The sequence below is a fragment of the Sminthopsis crassicaudata genome, chromosome 1 (genome assembly GCF_048593235.1).
Source record: "Sminthopsis crassicaudata isolate SCR6 chromosome 1, ASM4859323v1, whole genome shotgun sequence".
NCBI lineage: Eukaryota > Metazoa > Chordata > Mammalia > Dasyuromorphia > Dasyuridae > Sminthopsis > Sminthopsis crassicaudata.
In genome coordinates, this window is record NC_133617.1 from 17,998,849 (window position 1) to 18,021,253 (window position 22,405).

Sequence of the window (22,405 nt, forward strand, 5' to 3'; positions counted from 1 at the left end):
AATCCCATCATTTTACAGAGAAGGAAATGGAGGCGCAGTGAAACAAAGTGATGGTAGGAAGAATTAGCACAGCTATGGTGCGCCATAGTGCACAGAACACTGGCCTTGACATCAGATTCACCTTCCTGAGTTCAAATCTGGTTGTGTGATCCTGGGCAAGTCATTTCACCTTGCTTGCTCAGTTTCCTCATCTGTAAAATGAGTTGAAGAAAGAAATGGAAAACCACACCAGTATCCCTACCAAGAAAATTCCAAAGTGGGTCATGAAGAGTTGAAAATGACTGAAATATGACCGAAAAATGATGGAATAACAATCTTTGATTCCAAAATCAGCACTTTTTCACTACATCATGCTGCTTGTTTGTGGAACATGAGAACATAACTCACAGGGACAGGGCTATGATTTTGACAGTATGCCTCAGGAAAAAAAATCTTAAATATATTTGTATTTAATGTATTGCATATCAATATGCTGAACACAATCTGAGAGACAGTGAGAGATAGTGGGGAGTGGACCCACCTTGGAGAAGATCTGAGTTCAAGTCCTGTCTGGGGCCTACACTGGCTGTATAACTTTGGGCAAGTCACCACTCCATAATCCCCCAAGAAATCACTGAGACCGTAAACCACTGTCCAGCCGACAGCAGCCATTTCTAAAAGTTTCTGCGTTGGGCATTACCAACATGAATGATATCACAAGTCTACACTAAACACAACAAAATTTATCGTAATTCCAAAATTGCATAGTGGTGGTTGTTATTTTAATGGAAATGATTGCACAAGATGGTGTATATCTGTAATCCCAACCCCCAGGAAGCTGAGGTGGATTATTTGAGTTTAGGGAGTTCTAGGCTGCAATGAGCTAAATCGAGTAGGTGTCTCTACCAGGTTCAGTACCAATATGGTAATCCCTTGAGAACAGAGGGCCAGCAGGCTCTCTAAAAAAAAATAAACCAGCCCTGGACAGAAAAAGAGCAGGTCAAAACTCTCCTGCCAATCAGTGTTGGAATTAAGCCCATGAGATCCACATCCAGTCTAGTCAAGATAGGTCATGCTAGTCTCAAAAAAAATTCAATGTGAATATATGAAACCCTAAATAAATGTGCTTTCCAGGAACATAATTCTTTTCTAGGAAAATAAAATACAAATTTGGCTTGTTGACAAAACACGTGGACACGTGGACACTTTGATACTTGGTTGTTTCTAAGTAGTTTCAAAATACATAGTTGCCAATGATTAAATGATACTAAAAGTGGGAACACATTTGCTGATCTCTCTGCATCAAAAGGAAATATAGGAGGCAGTTAGATGGCACAGTGAATAGAGCACTGGAGGACCTGAGTGCAAATTCAGCATCAGCCACTTAACACTTAGTAGCTGTGTGACCCTGGATAAGTCACATAACTCCAATTGCCTTGCCAAACACTCACACACACACACACACACACACGGAAAAGAAATATAAGTCCCTTCATGGCTCAACTTATTCCCTATCTCCCATAGAAAATCTTTCCTGATCACCTTAGCCTCTAACACTTTCTCCCTTATCCTCTATAATTAGGTAGAAATTTATTTGTGACCATGTTGTATCTTTTCAATACATTGTAAGCTCAAGGGGAGGAAGGATTGTTTCATTTTTTTTTCTTTGTTTCCCCATTATCCAGTACAGTGTCTTCTATTATAAAGATGGATAGATAGGTTGAGGCTAGGCTATTTAGGACTCTAAAAGCTCAACAAAAATTCTTGCAATTGATCCTAGAGACAGTGGGATCTCCCTGGATTTCACTGAGCAAGGGGAGTGACCTATTCAGACCCAAACTTTTGGAATCATTTTATTGACTGTACTTACAATAGATTGGAGAAGGAATGGACTTGAAGCAAAGGGACCAATTAATAAGATATTGCAATAGTACAGGTAAGAGGTAATGAGGTTCTGAGCTAGGATGGGGGGATGAATAGGAAAGGCGATAGAAACAAAAAAGGTGAAGATGAAATAACCAGCAATAACTAGATTAAAAATCTGAGAATCTTGAAAAATGGTAGTGTTCTCAACAAAAGTAGGGAAAATTCAGAAGAGGTGAAGAGTTTGGGGGTAAGGATTTCAGATATTTTGACTTCAGATGTCTACAGGACATCTTATTTGAAATGTCTAATAAACCATTGGTGATGTGGGACTGAAGCTTGCTCGGGGATGACTGGGGATGATCATACCCATTTGGGAGTCATCAGTATGGTGATATGTATGGGATATCACAATCTCAATTGGCATTTTCCTCTGTGAATGCCATATTCATATGGCACTTGTCTGAGCTAATAATAATAATGCTATTAATAATAATAATAATAATAATAATAATAATAATAATAATAATAATAATAATAATAATGTTATTCTTATAACAACCACAAAGAAAATGTTAATGGTGCTGTGAGTAATGTTTGGACGGAGTGACCATAGAATATAGTGTTTCTTTTAACTGTTCAGTCACCTATTCCCCCCCCACCATATTTACATGCTGTTTGGGTTAGTTGTGTCTCAACCACATTTTTTAAATTAACGATTATAGGTCATGGGATTTGGAAGTGGACTCCTTAGATACCATCCTGCTCAAATCCTTCGTTTCATAGCTGAAGAAATTGAGTTTCTAAAAGGTGCCTCCAGTCACACTGGTCTAAATCACAAAATGAAGATTTGAACCCAGGTCATCTGCCTATATCTACATCTAATATTCCTTCCCTTACATTCTTCTGCCCCAGAAAAAAATCAGTTCGCTCATTTTGGCTGATTTAACAAGTGAAGAATTGGCCATGAGAATTCCATTTGACAAATTGCAATTTACGCTGCAAAACACTGTACTAGACATTGGGAGAGACATAAAATTTAAATGAGTACTGCTTTTATAGGATATTACACATCTCAAAAAGCATAAGATGAAATAATTCCTGAGTCCATAGTACATGTACCCAGTAAGTCCATAAAAAACCAGTGTGATATACCTTAGAGTCAGTCAGATTCTATTACATTTATTTAGCCTAATCAGTCCAGCCATTCTCAAATTGATGGGTACACACTTCACGTCCAGATCTTTGCTACAACAGCATAGTGGTTGTTTCCCTTTGTTGTTGTTGGAGGTTGTTTTGATATTCAAGGTATATTTTCTATTGTATTAAGTGGAAGAAGGTTTAAAAGGAAGACTAATAATAAACCCTACCCTAAAGCCACCATTCTATGGTAACACACCAAACCTCCACCTCTTACCCTACGTGGAAATATGGGAAAGAAGAAGGATTTTTCTGCCATCTGAGGGAATGTGCTATAAGATCAGAGAATTTAAGAACAGAGGAAACTAGAGGAAAGAGACAGCCAAGTCCACCAGTCCTGAAGGAAAAGGAACTGCTATCCAGCTGGTGTCCATTCTGTCCTCCCTAGTTAAAAGTGAATTCCCCAACCCGGGAAAAGACTGAGACAGTTTGAAGCTTCTCCACTTTGAGAAGATCCACCATCCAACTAGAAAAGATCACTAAGTGAATGATAAGGAAATATAAGGGAAAAAATTGATATTACCAACTCTGATAAGGCAGAGAAGTCCATGGATTACCAAGAAGGCATTGAGCCATAAGGGGATGCTTATATAATATATAAATTAATATAGAACATAGAAGCAAATATAATAAAAGCAGGATTTATGATCCACTCAGCAAAAATAATCAGCAGAAAAGAAAAATTTGAATCCACAGTGGCAAACTGGTTGGGAGTACCAATATACAAAAGTGAAGAACAATCTGGAAGAAGAGAAACAAAAAGCAAGATTTTAAAACACATGATCTCTGTACAAACAAAACATAGTGATTTCATAGACAAAAAGTGTAGAGATAGCTTAAGAATCCTCCCAGAAAAGCATAAGTCAAAAAACCTGAATGACATAATCCAAGAAATAATATAAGAAAACTGTCCAGAAAATAAATGAAAGAACCCACTGATAGCCAAATACCTATGGTGATTTTTTTTAGGACTAAATTTAATAATTCCAATGGGAAACAACAGATTCTGCAATTGACCAGGATGAAGACCTTCAAATTTAAAGGAAAGGAAATTTGACTAACAGAAGACTATTCTGCTGGGATCAGAAAGTACAAAAAGGAATAGGAAGTATGTCACTCTGCAAACCTGAGCCTAATCACAGGATCACACATTCCATAAAAGAGAAGCATTGGAAGGATTTTTAAAAAGGAGAGATGTAAGCAAATTATTTGCTTTGCAAATATCCAAGAAAACAGAAACACAAGAAACAAAGTAAATAATGAAAACACAAGAAATCAATTATTCAGGAAAAAAAGAGAGAAAACAAACTAGAAAGAAAAATATCAGGTTAAAAAAAAATCAAATCACCAAAAAAAGAGATCATTGAGAAATTTCTCTCTAAGTACCCAAAAATGGAGGGAGATCAGGTGTGAACCAGCTTTTCACAATGACCTGCCTCCAAATGAACCAATGTTTTGAATGGGCATAAACTGCAGAAGAAGAAGGCCCCCAAAAAGGTTGGAGGAAAGAAGAAGATAGGAGGAAAATAATTTACTCTAATCAAATCTCCAATAGAAAATGAAAAGAAAACCATATACTCTATTAGGAAGAAGAGGATTTGCAAGAGAATGAGTGAGGTGACAAAGGAAAGGTTTGAAAATGAGGAAAAAAATAAAGTGAAATCTCAGTTTAGTGACAGAGGGTGTCCCACTAAAGAACATTCCTATGTAAGGAGAAATTCTGTAATGGGAAATGGGGACCATAAAATAAATATAAAATAGTAATATGAAGTAGAAATATGAAACAGGTTTGGGAGAGCATAGTGATTCATGACATGAAGCAATCATGTTAATGACATTTATCACAGATTACAGATTTGCTCTTTATTAATAAAATAGCTCATAGGCTTATGACTAAGCAAGGCAGAATCATAATGATTAAGCAATTTGTTTCCACATTGGGGAACTTTTACAGTTTCAGGGGAGAGGAAGAACAAAGATAGGATTTGGAGAGTAAGGGGAGATATGTGGGAGGAGTAAGAGATGAAGGAGGAGCCAAGCAGAATCTAGTGACTAACCAGGCTCCAAAACTTATCTAAAGATATATATTAATCAAGACAGTCTCAAAGATTGGACAGGATGGATGGAATAGAGTTACTAACAATGGAGGCTGGGGGAATTGATTAAGTGTTGTCTTCACATCATTATATTCTAACAAGACAGTCTGGGAAAACTGACCTTTAGCATTACCTGACAAAGGGAACAAAATAGCTTGATTTAGAGTTCACATCATAACTATCTTAACTATGTTAATAAGGTAGCTTGTATATGATTATGATTGATAATAGGAACAGGATGGGCTCATTTTAGCATTTCCTGACTAGGGGGCAGAATAAGGTGGTTTAGAGTCCCATCAGTATACCTCCAGATATTTGGGGCTCTGTGAGACCACTATTTCAGAGAGAATCTGGACAGCAGCCTATCTAAGGAGAAGAGGAATAATAAATTTTGAAGGCAACTGGCCTCCAGAAGAGGGTGTGACTGTGGAGAGGAGATTTTTATGGCAAATTAGAAAGTTGATGATCATGGAAGGTGTGATTAAGGAATAGAAATAAACCACACCCATTAGAGACATATCATAGGGTAATACTTTTATCCTCTATTTCCTGCAAGAAAAAATGAATACTTCTTATAGTCAGGTACAACAAGGGGGGCGGGAAGAGTCAAGAAGGGGAGATCTACAAAGCTTCAACATAGAAATTATTTAGAAGAAAGAACTCAAAATAGGAGCTCTAGAAGTAATAAATCACTTAGGAAGACCGAGACAAAATAGAGATAATTGGTTATTCAATCAAGTTATTCAATAAAGGATTGATTATTCAATCAAGTATAAGGAGAATGAATCAAAGAATAAACAGTTTGAATAGATAGAAAGATATTCATCAAGAAAACAAAGTCCAGGACATTTTTTAAAAACTAAAAACAAAAGGAGTAGAAAAGAAAGAGAGGAAGGGGAAATTTATAGGTTACTTAACTAAAAGAAGGCAAAAAAGAACAATTAGATAACTATGAAATGGCTGATGTAGCAAATGATATGGCACCTGGTGATATTCTTTAGGAAAAACAGCAAATGTTGCAGTTTGATCTTGTGAAGAATTCGCAATGGCCATTCTTGGCAAAAAGAGTTTTGATTGTTTATCTAATCTATCATTCTTTCATATATTAAATTGTTTTAATTCATTCACAATTAAGCTTATGTAAGTTTTCTGGTTTTCTCAATTGCTCTTTAATTTTTTAATGAATTTAGTATTTCTCCTCTCTTTCTTCCTCTTTAAAGACAGTTCTATATCTTATCAGTTATTTTGCTGAATCTTCTTTAAGGCAAACCTATTCCCAAAAAAAGTTTTCCCCTAGATGTGAGAAAACAGGGACACTGATACATTGTTGGTGGAATACATCCAGCCATTTTGGAGAGCAATTTGGAACTATGCTCAAAAAGTTATCAAACTGTGCATACCCTTTGACCCAGCAGTGCTACTACTGGGCTTATATTGCAAAGAGATCTTAAAGAAGGGAAAGGGACCCACATGTGCAAGAATGTTTGTGGCAGCCCTCTTTGTAGTGGCCAGAAACTGGAAACTGAGTAGATGCCCATCAATTGGAGAATGGCTGAATAAATTGTGGTATATGAATATTATAGAATACTATTGTTCTGTAAGACATGAGCAACAGGATGATTTCAGAAAGGCCTGGAGAGACTTACATGAACTGATGTTGAGTGAAATGAGCAGGACCAGGAGATCATTGTATACTTCAACAACACTACATAATGATCAATTCTGATGGACATGGCCCTTTTCAACAATGAGATGAACCAAATCAGTTCCAATAGAGCAGTAATGAACTGAACTACACCCAGCGAAAGAACTCTGGGAGATGACTATGAACCACTACATAGAATTCCCAATCCCTCTATTTTTGTCCGCCTGCATTTTGGATTTCCTTCACAGGCTAATTGTATACTATTGCAAAGTCCAATTCTTTTTGTACAGCAAAACAACTGTCTGGACATGTATACAAATATTGTATTTAATTTTACTTTAACATATTTAACATGTATTGGTCAACATGCCATGGGGGGGGGGGAGAGGAGAGGAAAAATTAGAACAAAAGATTTGGCAATTGTCAATGTCAAAATTATCCATGCATATATCTGGTAAATAAAAACTATTAAATTAAAATATCAATAATAATAATAATGAATTTCCCCCTAATTCTCAAGTCCTCTTCTCTTATTAATTCCTTTCCAAAGTTTTGGAATTTTACTTGTTAGTTCCTTTTTATTTATTCATTTTATCTAATTGATAAGATCCTGAATGGTAAATGAAGAAGAGATTACAGACAAAATGAAAAGATACAATAAATACCAGGAATAGTAAATATAAAATGGGATTGGAAGAACATAGAAAAAAATTTTTAATAATTAATGATGAAAAAGATAAGTTCCTTAGTGGAACTCACAATTACCTAGAAGAAAGGGAATGCCCCATGAAATTGGGGCATGCTCTTAACTGACAGGCTTAATCCTAAAAAGAATTTAGCACCCTAAAAGAAAAGTGAGGTCTGAGAGGAGACATCATAAGACATAGTAGGGTCAAGAGAGACACCACATAGCATAGGGGAGAGGTAAGGGAAAAGTGCTGAGGTGAACTGAACCAATAGAGTACAGTAAACATGGCAGGGGCCATAGGTATGAATTCCCCACTTCATAAGGGGAAAACAGTCTGGGTAAACTAACTTGATTATGCTTGATAAAAGGAACAAGATGAACTTGTTTCAATTATTCCTGAGAATTAGCTGGTTTAGAGTTCACATCAACTCTATTCACTGAACCAACTATCTACCTCCGGAAAACACCTCAGAAATATAAGAGATAATAATGAAAACAATAATGAAAAAGACACACACAGAACAAAACCTGAAAAAAAGATTTTTCCTCTGTATCAGGGGAATCTAGAAAAGCAGACATGTTTAGATGTTATTTCAGTATGAATAGGGATTAACATTGTGCTTAAGAATCCTAGATGAAACCAGTGAGAGTGTTAAATGCATATGATCCAAATGAATTCATCAGTTAAAAAGTAACCAAAGTAACAAGAGCAAAAAGATAGCAATAAAACAAGAAATTTCTATTCCCTCTCATTTTTTAAACCAATGTAATAGAAAGAAAAATGGTAAGATATAGAATTGAATAAATTTCTGGAGAATTTCCTTGTACTGCATGGAAGTTTTACAAAAATTGGCCATGTGGACATAAAAACAAGATGGATGACTAGATGTTTTCTCTGGTCCTTCTGATTTCTCAAATTTCTCCAAAATAGGAAATGAAATTGCACTTCTCTTAAGAACTAAATGAGGTAACAATCTGATAAACCAACAACAGGGAAAGTTAGTCCATAGTCCCCAATTCAATCATTCATCCGTCATCCTTTTAGCAGCCTCCATACTCTGGCAGGGAAAAACAATACAACCTTTATTAGATTCACATTCAAAGATCTAAACATCAATGCTTCAACATTGCTTTAGGAATCATAGCATGGACCTGCTATTAAATGTTTATTGAGTCATCACTAGTCATTCAACCTAATATTCAATTCATTTTTTTTTGTTTTTGTTTTTGTTTTTTTGCTGCCGAAATTGGGGTTAAGTGACTTGCCCAGGATCACTCAGCTAGGAAGTTAAGTGTCTGAGGTCAGATTTGAACTCAGGTCCTCCTGACTTCAGGGCTGGTGCTCTATCCACTGCACCACCTAGCTGACCCCAATTTATTGTCCTTTGTACCATTAACAGTCAGATGAAAATTGCAAAATTAAGCCCATTACTCATTCTATAGGTTTCCATTTTTTTATTGTTCCAATGATCATGACAATGGACAGTTGGGGAAGAGCCTTGGTTACCAGTGTTGGGTTGTGTAAAAAAATGATAAAGCAAATCAGGATAAACTACTGGTCCCAGTTTCTGATAATAATGATGATAATAAAACTTCAAAATTTGTTATTTAGTGGGTTTTCAATTGTATCTGCTCTTCATGATGCCACTTAGGATTTTCTTGACAAAGATACTGCAGTGGATTGCCATTTTATTCTCCAGCTCATTTTACAGATAAGGAAATTGAGACAGGATGAAGTGACTTGCCCAGGGTCACACCACCTCTTGACTCCAAGCCCAGCATGCTGTCCACTGTACCATTTTCTTGTCCTAAAATTTTACATGTATTATTGCACTTAATCTTCCACAACTCTGAGAGATAGGTGTTAGTATTATCCCCATTTTAAAGATAAAGAAACTGAGCCTGAGAGAGACTAAATTATTTACCCAGAGTTACACAGTCGGCATGTGGCCAAAGCAAGAATAGGTGGCCTGACTTGCATCTGAGACAGGATCTAAATCCACCTCTTGTCTCCAAGTCTGGTGCTAGAGCACTGCCTCAGATTGTTCCATTGACTGATCATTGTCTTCTGGACAAAACCCATGAATATCAGGGGCAGACATCCCATTCTATTGGGACACCTCACTGAAATTTTCACACACTGGGATTTCAATCTATAATTTAACATTTGTGAATGACAAGGAAGTATGAAGTCACGGGGAATTTTCTCTCTCAACAGAGAAGGACAATCAGGCTGAAAACGTCCAAGCAGGAGGCTGAGACCGTCTGGTCACCAGAGTGAGAACTTCCTCTTGCCTGTTTACATCATGTTCTCCACGCATCTCAGCGTTCCCACATCTCCATGGCAACTTCAAGCTGCAATTATTGGAATCCTCTGTCTGCTGCTGTTTGTCACAATCCAGCCACAATAAGGTCACTCTGTAAGTTTGGCAAATATTAAAATACTCTGACAATGGTCTTTCGTGGAAATTAAGAGAGGGATTTGGTAGAGGAAATACCAGCAATATCAATCTGATGATCATGGTGAATAGATGACAATGTTGGTTCAGGGGAGGGACCATCATGGACACCCATGAGATTGGGTGAGAACCAGCCATGTTGGAGTAACAGAGGCTCATCAAAGAGACCTCTGGGTGATTCTTTCTCCAAAGTAGCTCATGGAGCCAACATACAGAAGTGAAAAAGGTAACTATCTGTATTAGCAGAGGTATCATATTTCTCTGGGAAATAATGACTGTTTGAAGTGTAAATAAAAGAACAGCAAAGTTCCAAGGGCATGAAGAATGGCAGAAGTGAACATTTCTGAACTGAATGGAAAGGGTGATCAAGAGGGTGAGGTTGGATGGAGGTGGTGGGATCTAGAAATTAAAAGAAGGGTCCTAAATTAGAGGGAAGAAAAATTTGGATTCGGGCAGCTAAGTGGCGCAGTGGATAGAGCACCAACCTTGAATTCAGGAGGACCCGAGTTCAAATCTGGTCTCAGACACTTAACACTTTCTAGCTATGTGACCCTGGGCAAGTCACTTAACCCCAGCCTCAGAAAAAAAGAAAAGAAAAGAAAAGAAAAATTTGGATTCTGTTTCTAAACTGATAGTCTAGAAGAGAAATTGTTAAAGAGGCAAGTGATAGATATTAAATCAGAAATAACTTTTACATATTTTTAAATGAATGCTAATGATGTTCACATAAAGCTAGAATGAGTAGTTTGCAATAGCTTTTTCCCATGTTCTTTTCTCATAGCTTCCACTGATTCTAGGGAAAGTTTCATATGGAAGGTAACACTTAAGTTTTTAGGGATTCCTAAAAGGTGGGATTGGGGAAGGAGGGATTCTAATATTGGGGGACAGTCTATGCATAGCCCTGGAGCTGGGAGGCATGATGTCATGTGGTTGGATAGCAAGAAGGCAAATCTGGCTAAAATGTAGATTGTAAAGAGGAGAATAATGTAAATAATGCTGGGAGAATGAGGAGTTCAAAACAATACCAAGGTTATGTTTCCAAGTGACTTGAAAGGATTGCTTGCACTCTTAACAGAAAGAGGGAAGTTTGCAAAAGGGGAAAATGAGCACTTGATATTTTTTCAACTCAATAGGTCTGACTTTATTTGTGTGGAAAGTGTTTTGTAGTTGTGTTTATATAGTTCCTGACTTTGCCTTGGCATATAGACTCTCAAATATTTTATATTATCTACAATTACTTTAAATGGAATTTCTTTTTATATCTTTTGCTGCTGGAATTTATTGGTACCATCTAGAAATATTGATGATTTATGTGGATTTATTTTGTATCCTGCAACTTTGCTAAAGTTGTGAATTTCTAATAGTCTTTTAGTCGATTCTCTAGGGTTCTCTAAGTATACCAGCATATCATCTGCAAAGAGTGATCATTTGGTTTCCTCATTACCTAGTCTAATTCCTTTAATCTCTTTTTCTTCTCTTATTGTCAAAGCTAACATTTCTAATACAATATTGAATAGTAATGGTGAGCTGATTTTCCTTGTGCAACAAGAGAAATATATAAATATGTTTATACATATTGGACTTAACATATATTTTAATATGTATACCATATATTGAATTGCTTGCCATCTAGGGGAGAGGGTGGAGGAGGGGAAAATCTAAAACACAAGGCTATGCAAGGAACAATGTTGAAAAATTATCCATGCATATGTTTTGAAAAGAAAAAGCTTTTTTTAAAAAAAGGGAAAATGAGTATTATTTTATATATTATAACATTGGGATACTTATCAGAAAACCAATTCAAAATATTCAATAGACAACTGGAAATGCATACATGAAGCTCAGGAGAGATTTGAATTGGAAATGTAAATTTAGGAATCATCTGCATGGGGATGAATGTTAGCTTTAGCAATAAGAGAAGAAAAAGAAATTAAAGGAATTAGAGTGGATAATGAGGAAACCAAATTATCTCTCTTTGAAGATGATGTGATAGAGTACATAGAGAATCCTAGAGAATCAACTAAAAAAACTACTGGAAACAATTCACAACTTTGGCAAAATTGCAAGATACAAAATAAATCCACATAAATCATCAGCAGTTTTATGTTATCAACAAAGTCCAGCATCAAGTGATACAAAGAGAAATTCCATTTAAAATAACTGTAGATAATATAAAATATTTTGGAGTCTATATGCCAAGGCAAAGTCAGGAACTATATTCAATAGCAAGGTGATTTAGGCCAGTTCCAATGGTCTTGTGATGGAGAGAGCCATCTGCACTGAGAGTGAGCTATGGAAAGTATGGATCACAACATAGTATTTTCACTTTTTTTACTATTTGCTTGCATTTGGCTTCCTTTTTCATATGTTTTCTTTTGGATCTGATTTTTCCTCTGCAACATAATTGTGAAAATATATATAGAAGCATTGTACATATTTGACATATACTGGATTACCTGCCATCCTTATAAGGGAGGGGGGAGGAGGAAGGGAAGGGTAAAAAATTTGGAACACAAGGTTTTACAAGGGTGAATGTTGAAAATTATCTATACAAATGTTTTAAAAATAAAAAAGCTTTAATTAAAAAAAAAAAAAAAAGGTAACTACAAGCACTGAATGAGCATACCTAATGTGTTAATAACTTTTCCTCCCAAAGCAGTAGTTTTCTGCCATTTTTGAACATGGGTTGTATGAGGAAAGAGAGGGAACTTTTTAGGAAGAATATGCGATGGGAGGACCAGGAAATCTGTTAAGTTCGTCCCTAGCTAAGGGAGGGATCTTGTGCTTCAAAGGTAGAAAATAAAAAAGCTCATTCCCATGTCTATAAACTAGCTTACTTCATACACTCCTGAAGTCTTTTTATCTTTGTAGCATATTTCTAACATCATTCTCTTTTTGAAATAACTTTGACATTCTTTAGATTCACTTATCCATGTGAATTAGATTACTAATCCATCTTCCTATCCCCAACAATGTCTTGTGTTTACTGTATGGAACTAAACATGAGATTTTGAATTTTACCTGTTGTAAAGAGTGTTAAAAATGACAAAGTACATAAACTTTGGTCCTTAAGAGAATTATTTGACATTTTAATTTTCTCTCTAGGAAACCTAGTCTGGTCCAGGAAGAGGGTTGCCATACAATTTCTAATGGCTGCAGAATTAATGATGAAGTCCTGAATGTTGGGTGTGATTGGTGGAGAGAAACTGAAGAATTGATAAAATATATATATATATATATTCCCTGGGGCAGGCAGGAAGAAAGTTCTAATAATCGTGATCAGTTTAATTTCCCTCACTCTGGAGGTAATCCAGTCAGAAATTCAAATTAAGTGAAATCCCTGAGGCTAAATTTTCCCTATAAAAATGGGTCATTAGAAATGAAAATTTCAGACCCAAATTCTTGGAATGGAGGAAGGTTTTGTATGTTTCTTGCAAGGAGGAAGAGGGGACACAAACCCAATTTACAGAAGCCAGAACCAGCAGTTACAATCCATAATCTCACCTTTCTCAGAATTTAAATTGGAGAGCCTTCCAAAATCTATTTCATGACACTCCCAATACATGCAATCCTTAATGTTTCCATGTTTCTTTTGCCATATCATATGTTCAAAAATGGTGGCAATCACCTCAGGGGGGAAGTTAATATACATGAGGCTTACTAAACGTGATCAAAACTTTGCTTGCCCAGGATATAAACCAGGTCATTCTCACTCAACCAGCACCTGTGGTTACTTATGTTGATTTAAGACAGTCTCTTTGTCAATGTAATGGCCCTAAAATTTATATCCCATTATCTTCTACCATGGCAACCGAGAAGGTTGAGATACTCTGGAACTTCTCAACTGTGGAAACAAACCTTAAAATTTTAATTCTCACATGGGCTGTGATTTCACTCCTTTGGGTCAGCCCACTAAGGCACTGTCTCCTAGAGTCTTTTTCCTTACTTTATGCCCCATGGTCTCTCTCCAGACCAACTTATAACCTTTTGGAGCACTGAGTCCCTTTGGGGATTTAGCCTGCCAGTTTAGGGCATGCCCCAACCTCATGAGCTGTTTCTTCTGGTACTTGTCCTTCCCATTAAAACTCATGACTTTCTATGCTCTCCCACTCTCATATTTACCATTCCTGGTGTCTATCTTATTCCATCATTTTCTATAACCTCTTCCCTAAACTTTTTTGGCCAAATTAATGGCCATTGTAAATTCACATGACCAGACCCAGACCCTAACATTTGGTGCCTGTGGTCATCTGGCATCTACATCAGCCACATCATAAGAACTAGGCTAAAAATTTTTGTCTGCTTGGAGAAAATAATTCAAAGGTAATTTACAGAATTACCATTATATACACAATTCTGTTGGCTAAAAGGAAACAGGATCTTCTCTTCCCAAAAGCATAATTTGCAAATGAGCTATAATTTTTAAGGATTTAGGCATCTCTGGGTCCAATCTTGGCTTCTAAGCAACAGGAGTTGGCTTCTATAAATGAATTAAAAATATGCCCTTTGTTCTTAGATAAAAGTATAAGACCTCTAGAGCCAAGTCTCAGGCCTATAGACCTTGGAGCCAGAGGACTGTTATCAGATCTACAAAATCATCCCTCTGCATTATTTCCGAATTACTTATACCTCTTTTTGTCCAAAAATTGTTTTACATATTTATGTATTTTTGCATCGTATGAATGTTAATTTTACTGTTGTGGTGAAATGACTATATATCCTGCAGTGTCAGTGCTGCACTTACACAAAAAACACAAAAACATCAACTTCTGCTCAATTTTTAAAAAAGGCATTTTCCTCTCAAACATTTGCTTCTGTGTCCCTGTTTTTCCAGACTGAGATTTGCCTTAGTTGTAGTTGGTTCAGTAATTTATGTAACACACCGATCTTTTTCGTCTTTGTAGTAGATATTTAAGATGCATAGTATTCCATTAAAACATTCCATTATTTGATGAAGTCAGGGGAGCAATTCCTAGTTGGAAATACACACCTGATAAAAATTCACAATGGCCATTCTTTGCCAAAAAGCACATTCAGAAGAGGTTACAGACAAAATGAAGAGGTAAAAAGACACCAGGAGTGGTAAATACTTAAGATTGGAAATACAGTCACCAAGGAGAGGATTTTGGAAGAATCCAGAGTATGCCATTGACTATTAAGCAGACTAATCCGCTATAGTAAGACTATGCCATTAAAAGGAAAACTTCCTAGGGAGAGATTACCTCATGCCAGGTTTCTATCTGAAAAGGACTTAACCAAGATCTAATAAACATTTTTAATAGGGAAAATATATAAGCTTGGGGTTTCTCAGAGGAGAAGGGAAAAATAAAAAAGGATGTATATTAAGACGTACAGACTTTAACATGGTAGTCAAGGCAGTCCGAGCACATCCAGGTTGCCTTATGAGTTGAGCAAAGTTCCGTTTCGTTTTAGCATTTCCTGAAAAAGGGCTAAACAAATTTCAGGATTCACATCACATTCATATACCACAATCTACTAAGCTATTCATACTGTCATACTTAATGAGCATTGGCATTATGAAAAGCCAGGCTTAATGTGTCAGGCTTGGTGCTAGAGATCAGAGATTGGAAAAAGGTCTGTCCTCAGAAAGCTTACTTTCCATTATCACACACTCACCTCATTGATCTTCACTCCTGTAAAGGACAACTCAAAGAAATGAAATGAGCAAAATCAACCATTTGGAAACTTTTGAAATTTATTCTATAAACCGATTATCTTGGTTCAGTTTTTCAGCTTTGTTGATGCATGATTCTATTGGGGTTTTCTTTGCACAGATACTGGAGTGGTTTGTCATTTCCTTCTCTCCAGCCCATTTTACAGATGAGGAAACTGAGGCTGAAGTGACTTGTCCTGGATCACACAGCACTCGAGTTTCATGGAGAACTCACGTTGCCCCATGTTGTTCACAGGGACTGGGTGTTCACCCTGTGGCAGAGCACTCAGAGCTCATGTTGGTCTGATCAGCCACAGATGGACACACTAACTCGACTCTAATATAGCGATGTCATCTTGGTCCTCTTCAAGAACGAAGGACACCAACCAACCAACAGCCAGCCCATGCTCTGCACACTATGGCCCCCGCTAGCTGCAGAATGAAAGTGGTTAATATTTATAGCAGCCCATGAAGGACTTATTAAAAACAATCCTTGGGGAGAAGTAGTCATATGATAGAATGATGGGAGTCACTTTGGAGCTTCCACTCATCATTCTCTGCCTCCGCTCCAGCTAGTCCCTTTTCTTCCCTCCTAGTTCTATTAATCTTAACGTTAGTTCATAACTGAAATTTAAGACTTTCCAGCAACATTGTATTTAGATAGGGGACTGCAGGACTAAAGCTTTCAAACCCCACAAGCATCAAGGTATAATGGCAGAATGATGGGCAGCCTATTGGGGGCTGAGCTCTGGCCACCATTGTAACATAGGCCAAAACCAATGTTTTAAAGTCTTATCCATGTGCCGTTTTTTAAACCTCATTTATTTCCCAATATGCCCCAACCCAATTAAAAAAACCACAGCTAGAGAAAATCGACTGACCCAATTGCCAGCAAGTTCCCATTGTACCCCAAAGGGGGAGTGGGGTGCTGACTGTTCTGAAGGCTGCACATGTGAAAGGGTCAGGCGACCACGCTCCTCTCCTTTTAATTCCTCAAGCAGATTCCCCCCGTGGTGTTTTAGCGAAGGACAAAAGGAAAGTGTGACTTCATGGGCAAGCCAAATGTTGACTGACGAATGCCCTAGGCCAGACACAAGCCACCAGGATTCATGAGTGCAGCACTTGCATGGCCACATTCTGGCTCCCTCAAGACCGCTCTGGGCTCACCGCCGTCTAGTCAACCACTGCTCATGAGCCCCCATTTTCCTCTGAACCTCTCTTGACCAGTCAGAAGGAACCTATTTTTGACATTATATTGGGGTAGGCGTGTTTGCCTAAGAGAGCACTAAAAGAAAATAATAAAGAAAGGAAAATGAATCATGTAACAAACACTAACCCCTCCCCATTTCCCAAACTACAACCTCCAGGGAAGATAGGTGGTTGTCAGTCTTCCCAACTTTGCTTCCTGGGCTGGCTAATCAGCCTCCAAGCCATTCGAGGAATAAAAAGAAGTTCTGGAAGAGATTCGGGCGTGCTTTCTCTTCTCTACTCCAAAAATAACTTGAAAGTCTGTGACTAAAAAGGAGTTTTATTATAGTCTTAGCAATTTGCCCAGAGATCCATCTCTCGGGCTTAGGGCCCGTAATCGCTGAAGGAGGCCGGTCAGCCCGCACAGTCTGTCTGGGCCGGGAGCCCCTGGGGCTGCACACGCCTGCAGGGCGCGTCTCTGCCTGCCCCGTGGCCCATCCGACTCACAAGAGTTCAGGATCAAGTTCCCACAGATGCTACAAATGCTCGCTTCCAACCACAATCCGGACCGAGGCGGCAGCATCCACACTGAGCTCCAGAAAAATTTTGGAAGAAGAGAGTGCCCGAGGAGGCGTCTTTCACCTAATTCCAAGTTTTGTCATTCGCTTTGGGGAGGACTTGCACAAGCTGAGGAAGAAACCAAACATCACCCGTTTAGAGCTGGGATAGTCCAGAGATTTGGAGAAAAACGGGACCCCATGAAGCCACCTGCGCGATGTCACACACAGGTACAGCGCCAGGGTCCAAAGCCAGCCTTCTCTCCCCCCCCCACTCCCAGGCCGCCTGCATCGGCCAGCAACGGCGCCTGCTGGGACAAGCTGGTCCTGAAAGCGATCCTCACCACAGCCCGAGGTAACCCTCGCTGGGGCCCCGGGCCAGGCCTGCGATCCGGCCCGGGGCTTCATCCCCCGCAGCTGTGACCTGGGCCACCCCGGCGGCCTGTCCTCAGCAATACCCTTAAACTGGAGTCTTTTTTCCCCTTAATTTTTTTTTTGCCTTCTCGCTATAAAGAAACAACTACTCCAAGTCCCCTCCCCATGTTTTTCTAATCACTGCTTCACCCTCTCCCCTCACCACCTTCCTCCATGGCACGTGCCTACAGGGGTCCCCTCTACTCCTCTCCCCGCCCCCACCCCTCTAAAACCCCCAAGTTCCCAGGCTGCCTCAGCTCTAGTGAAGAGTGATTCTAGAAACCATGGCCCCCCAACCTCTCCCCCCCCCAAAAGAGAAACAGACGAAGGCTTACTTAACGCCATCCGTCCAGGAGGTCCTGCGCACAGTAGGGACGTCTGCCAGTAAGAGGCATCTCTGAAAAGCTCAAACAGAAATCGTCCCTGCCCCGAGGGGGCGCCCACCTCCAGGCCCCGGGACAACCCCTGCCCCGGGGCCAGACAAGGATCCCCTCGCCGAGTGAGGCGGTTGGGCCCAGCAACATTCAATGTTCTTTCTCCATCTTAAAAAAATGTTTTTTAAATAAACTTTTTAAGAAGCTCTGTAGAGAGGCTATCAAAAAGTGAAAGGGGGGCTCGTGAGGTTACAGGTGAGGCTGGAATAGAAACGTGGGGCTGTAATAAAGGGCTGCTGCGTAGGGGTGGGCTCAGCTCCCTCCTCAGACACGTAAGCCCCCCGTGCCTCAGTTTCCTCATCTATAAAATGAGAATAATAGCACTTGGAGGCCGCCGGCCCGGCAGCCCCCGCCGCGGCCTCCGCCACTGCGCCACTCGTGGAGGCCCCACCAAAGCTTTTTGATGAATTGCCTCCAAATCCAGTCTTCTTCCCCCTGCACCGGGAGCCTCGAGGACGCCCAAACGCACGCAGCCGCCGAGGGCGCTTCGAGCGGACTGGGCGGTTAAGGAAACAACCGCGCCAGAGGGGCGTTGCTGCGCGCGCGACGCGGCGGTTAGAGCGAGCGCGCGACAGAGGACGTTACAGTCTGTTAGTGGGGGAGCGCGGGGCCAATCAGAGAAACCAGTGAGGCGGATGGGAGGGGCCTGCTTCTTCTTCGCCGGCCCAACGGACGACGCCGGACCTCGTGATACCTCGGGGCGGAGCCGAAGGGAGAGGAGCAAACGACTATAGGAAGGATCTTTTAGGGCGGATCTCCAAGGAAAAGCCAATCACAAGCGCTCACTCAGAGGTAGGCGTGACCAACTAGCCAGACGCTACTTAACGGACTTCGCGCGAGCCGTCCGAAAGTCGGGCGGAGGAGGGAGCCCGGCAAGGAGGAGCCAATGGGGCGGCCGCCTCCGGCGGGGTAGGGGGCGTGGCCTCGGCGCTGGGCGGAAGTCCCGCCTCCGGGCTCCCGCTGCGGCGCGCGGTGGAAAAGGAGGAGATGCCGCTGAGGCGGGCGGAGGCTCGCTGGCTGCGAGGGCGGCGGTGGCTGCTGCTCCTCGCCTTCGGGATGGGCGGACTCCTGCCGGGGCTGACGGAGGCCCCGAGCCCCGCCGGGACGCCTCCGGAGCGGACCCGGCCTTACGCCGTTTTGCGCGGGCAGAACCTAGGTGAGAGGCGGAGCCGAGGGGCGAGGCGGGGTTTGACAGGTGGAGAACCGAGGCAGGCGCGGCCGGCCCGGGGTCACCCGTGTGGGAGGGACCAAGTCCCGCTTTTAATTAGGTCTCCCGAGCCTGGCGCCTCGGGCTCCTCTCCTGTAAAAGGGCGGTGGGCGTTTGGATTCAGGGGCCTCGCTGCCTGATCCAGGTCCGGGCTCCTGGGAGGCGGCGGCCGCCCGCGCACCGTGGGCCGGACCCAGAGAGCGGGATCCGAGCCCCGCTGCCCCGACCCTTTGGCTTAACTTTGGGACAGGAAGGTCCTGGAGCTGTCAGAACGCGAGCGCTTTGGAAATCCCAGAAAAGATACCGAGCCAAATAACCTAGAAATTCTAGAAAATTCTAGAAATCATGGAACCCCAACCTCACCCCCGGGTGAGGGTGGTGGGCCGGGCTCCCCGGGGAGAGGTCTAACCAGTTAATGTTAAAAACTCGGAGGTGTCTAAGGATTTGCGCCTCTCCTTCAGAGATGTGGTGTTTGGTTTTTTCAGTGCTTATGGGAAGCATCTTCAGCATCCTGCTGGTCACCATGATACTCATGGCCATCTGCGTCTACAAGCCCCTTCGCCGCCGCTAACGGGGAGCCATGCACGCCGCAGACTGGCGCTGGGAACACGAGCCCTTGGAGCCGCATCTCCGAGCCGGACAGGACTGGGCAGCAAGAGCTCCACCTGTAATCAACCGAGTCAGAGAATGCACCTGCTAACAGTATTTTCCCCTCACCCTGTATGTAAATAATCAGACACTTAGGGACTCTTGCTTCCGTGTAATTAACAGAATCATCAAGGCTACTGTTTTAAAAAAGCAGGTCTACTTTTGGGTGTCTGTAAAAGCCCTCTTGGGAGAGATTAACTATTAATGTTCTTAGATGTTCACGAGGATTTAAATTAACTCTTAGGATTCACGTTCTGTCCAGTGGAAATAAAATGAGCAGAGTAGATTCCTTTTTAAGCAAAGCTTGTGGCTGACCGAGTAAAACCACGTCAGGGAGCTGTACAGCCGAGCGTACTTCACTGTGCATCAGCTTCTGGGTCCCCAACGTGGCACTGAAAACCAGTCTCATAACTTAGCAAGGCATGTCCCTTCTGCCTAGAAAGCACCTGCGTTTAACCAGAAAGGTGACGGGTGTTTTGGGACGTGCTTGTCTTTGTCTTAAAGCATCAAGACACACTTAATAGCCATCTGAGAAGGTCAAGACTTGAAAGTCCCACTAGAAAACAAGTTGTTGAGGTAGGCCCTGTGGCGATGCTCAGAAATGCAGTAAAGCGGGTGCCGTCTGGAAAGTTTTATCTTAAAATGGCCATCAAGCTTTAAGCTAAATGTAAAATCTAAAGCTAGAGACTCATTACGAACCGTGCCCAACCAGATCCCACAGAGTTCTTTTAAGGAAAACTGGCGCTCCTGCGGGGCCAGTCCTGGGGTGGGAGGGTGAACTAAGGCTTCTCGAGGGCAGCTTTTCAGCTCCACTGTCTCTAGTGGAGGTGAGTGTTTACACAAACTAAATCCTAACTCGTTGTAAATGCTGCTAATTATTTTGCACTGTTAAGAATGAACTGGAAGGGGTTTTGTTTCCTGTTTTTCAAGTAGAACAGTTCTTTTAAATACAAAAAAGTATCATTAGTATTTATTTTAGAAGTACTAGATTTAGTTGTTTTGATTTGTCAAAATGTTTACTTTCTGTCCTATTCAAATTATAACACTGGCTTTTTGTAACCAGGATCTGCTGTAATGATCTCTCAGTGTGTATGCCCACACATACATTTGTGTAATGTATCACTTGAAGTTTTTTGCTTTGTTCTCCATAATAGAGATCCATTTAGTTGGCCAAATTTTATGTTTTCAAGCAAAATATGAATTAAACTGAAATCCTCCTTATGCTTAAGACTTTTAAGTTGTGTTTTTTTCCAACCTAACCTGTTAAAAAAAAAAAAATCTGTTAAATCAATTCCCCACAAACCTGCTTTCTGAATATAGATGAGAACAAATGGAGAAAAGCCCTGTATGGATGTCGGAGAGGAGACTCACCTTTCTAAATTAATTGATTTAATATGTTGTCCTTGTAAATTCAGTGTTACTGTGTGAGAAGTCCATAATGAATGGTCCCGAAGTAGTCCAAGGAAACCAGAGATGATTAGCTAGAATTTGCCTTTGAGACACCGGTTAATCCCCATAATTCTCCTCATTCTACTTTTTTCTCAACTTTGTTGCCAGTTGGAAGGCTAGAACAAGTCATACATTTAACTTTACAACCTAAAAGATAGCCAGTGGTGAATGAGCAGTGCCCAGTGAGAAAATCATCACAACCAAACCTTAATAAACCCAGAAACTGCAGGCAAACTTTTTTCTTCAATTTTGGAGGAGAAAAAAAGCTTTTATTTTTCTGGCCATGGGGATAAGGTGGCCCTGCTGCCTGTGCTGCTTCAGAGCTTCATGTTTAGGGTCAAAAGGAAAAAATAACATTGTACTGATGTTGTAAAGGAATACCATAGATGCAGTGGTACTCAAACTTTTTGGCCAGTTCACTGTCCCTCAGACTGTGGGTGAGCCGGACTATAGTAGAAACAAAAACTCACCCTCTGTCTCCGCCCCTCAGCCCATTTGCCATAACCCAGCGGACCGCATAAATGTCCTCAGTTGCGCATCTGGCCCATGGGCCGTGGTTTGAGAACCCCTGCCATAGAACAAAGATGTTAACACTGGCAAAGGGGAAGCTTTTTTTTATAGCCATGGAAGTTCAAAACACGGACCTTTTGTGACAAACTAGAACAAAAGAGCAGCCAGAGGGCTGGAACATCAGTAGAGTAGAGGGAAGAGGGGCTTGCAGGACAGAAAATATTGGCTGTACTACTCGACTTTTAAGTCACTGAACTCCCATGCCTCATTAATAAAATTAAGCCAGATGATCCTTCTGTCTCCAAATCCCAATGTCTCAAGATGGGTGAACTGAAGCCATTTTCTTGAAGTGTAAAATTGTGTATGTTTTGTCAGTTTTGAGGAAGGCACTAAA

General features: G+C 40.7%; 1 protein-coding gene and 1 long non-coding RNA gene across 2 annotated transcripts; one reads left to right on the forward strand and one right to left on the reverse strand.

Moving 5' to 3' along the window:
* Positions 1 to 15,627: 15,627 nt before the first annotated feature.
* Positions 15,628 to 18,880, reverse strand: LOC141558286 (uncharacterized). The gene is made up of 2 exons (XR_012487025.1): positions 18,099 to 18,880; positions 15,628 to 17,479 (listed from the first exon to the last, which is right to left on the reverse strand). It is a non-coding gene; the product is annotated as an uncharacterized LOC141558286 (long non-coding RNA).
* On the forward strand, positions 18,778 to 21,280 carry C1H12orf76 (chromosome 1 C12orf76 homolog). The gene is made up of 2 exons (XM_074295245.1): positions 18,778 to 19,353; positions 19,890 to 21,280. The coding sequence occupies exons 1-2, from the start codon at positions 19,185 to 19,187 to the stop codon at positions 19,973 to 19,975; spliced, it is 255 nt and encodes an 84-aa protein (XP_074151346.1). The 5' UTR covers positions 18,778 to 19,184; the 3' UTR covers positions 19,976 to 21,280.
* The last annotated feature ends 1,125 nt before the right edge of the window (positions 21,281 to 22,405 follow it).

What these genes read in the sequence shown, in the direction of transcription:
- C1H12orf76 (XM_074295245.1), top strand. Translation starts at nt 19,185, where the DNA reads ATGCCGCTGAGGCGGGCGGAGGCTCGCTGGCTGCGAGGGCGGCGGTGG. An exon ending in TTTGCGCGGGCAGAACCTAG is followed by an intron (nt 19,354 to 19,889) that starts GTGAGAGGCGGA and finishes TGGTTTTTTCAG; the next exon opens with TGCTTATGGGAAGCATCTTC.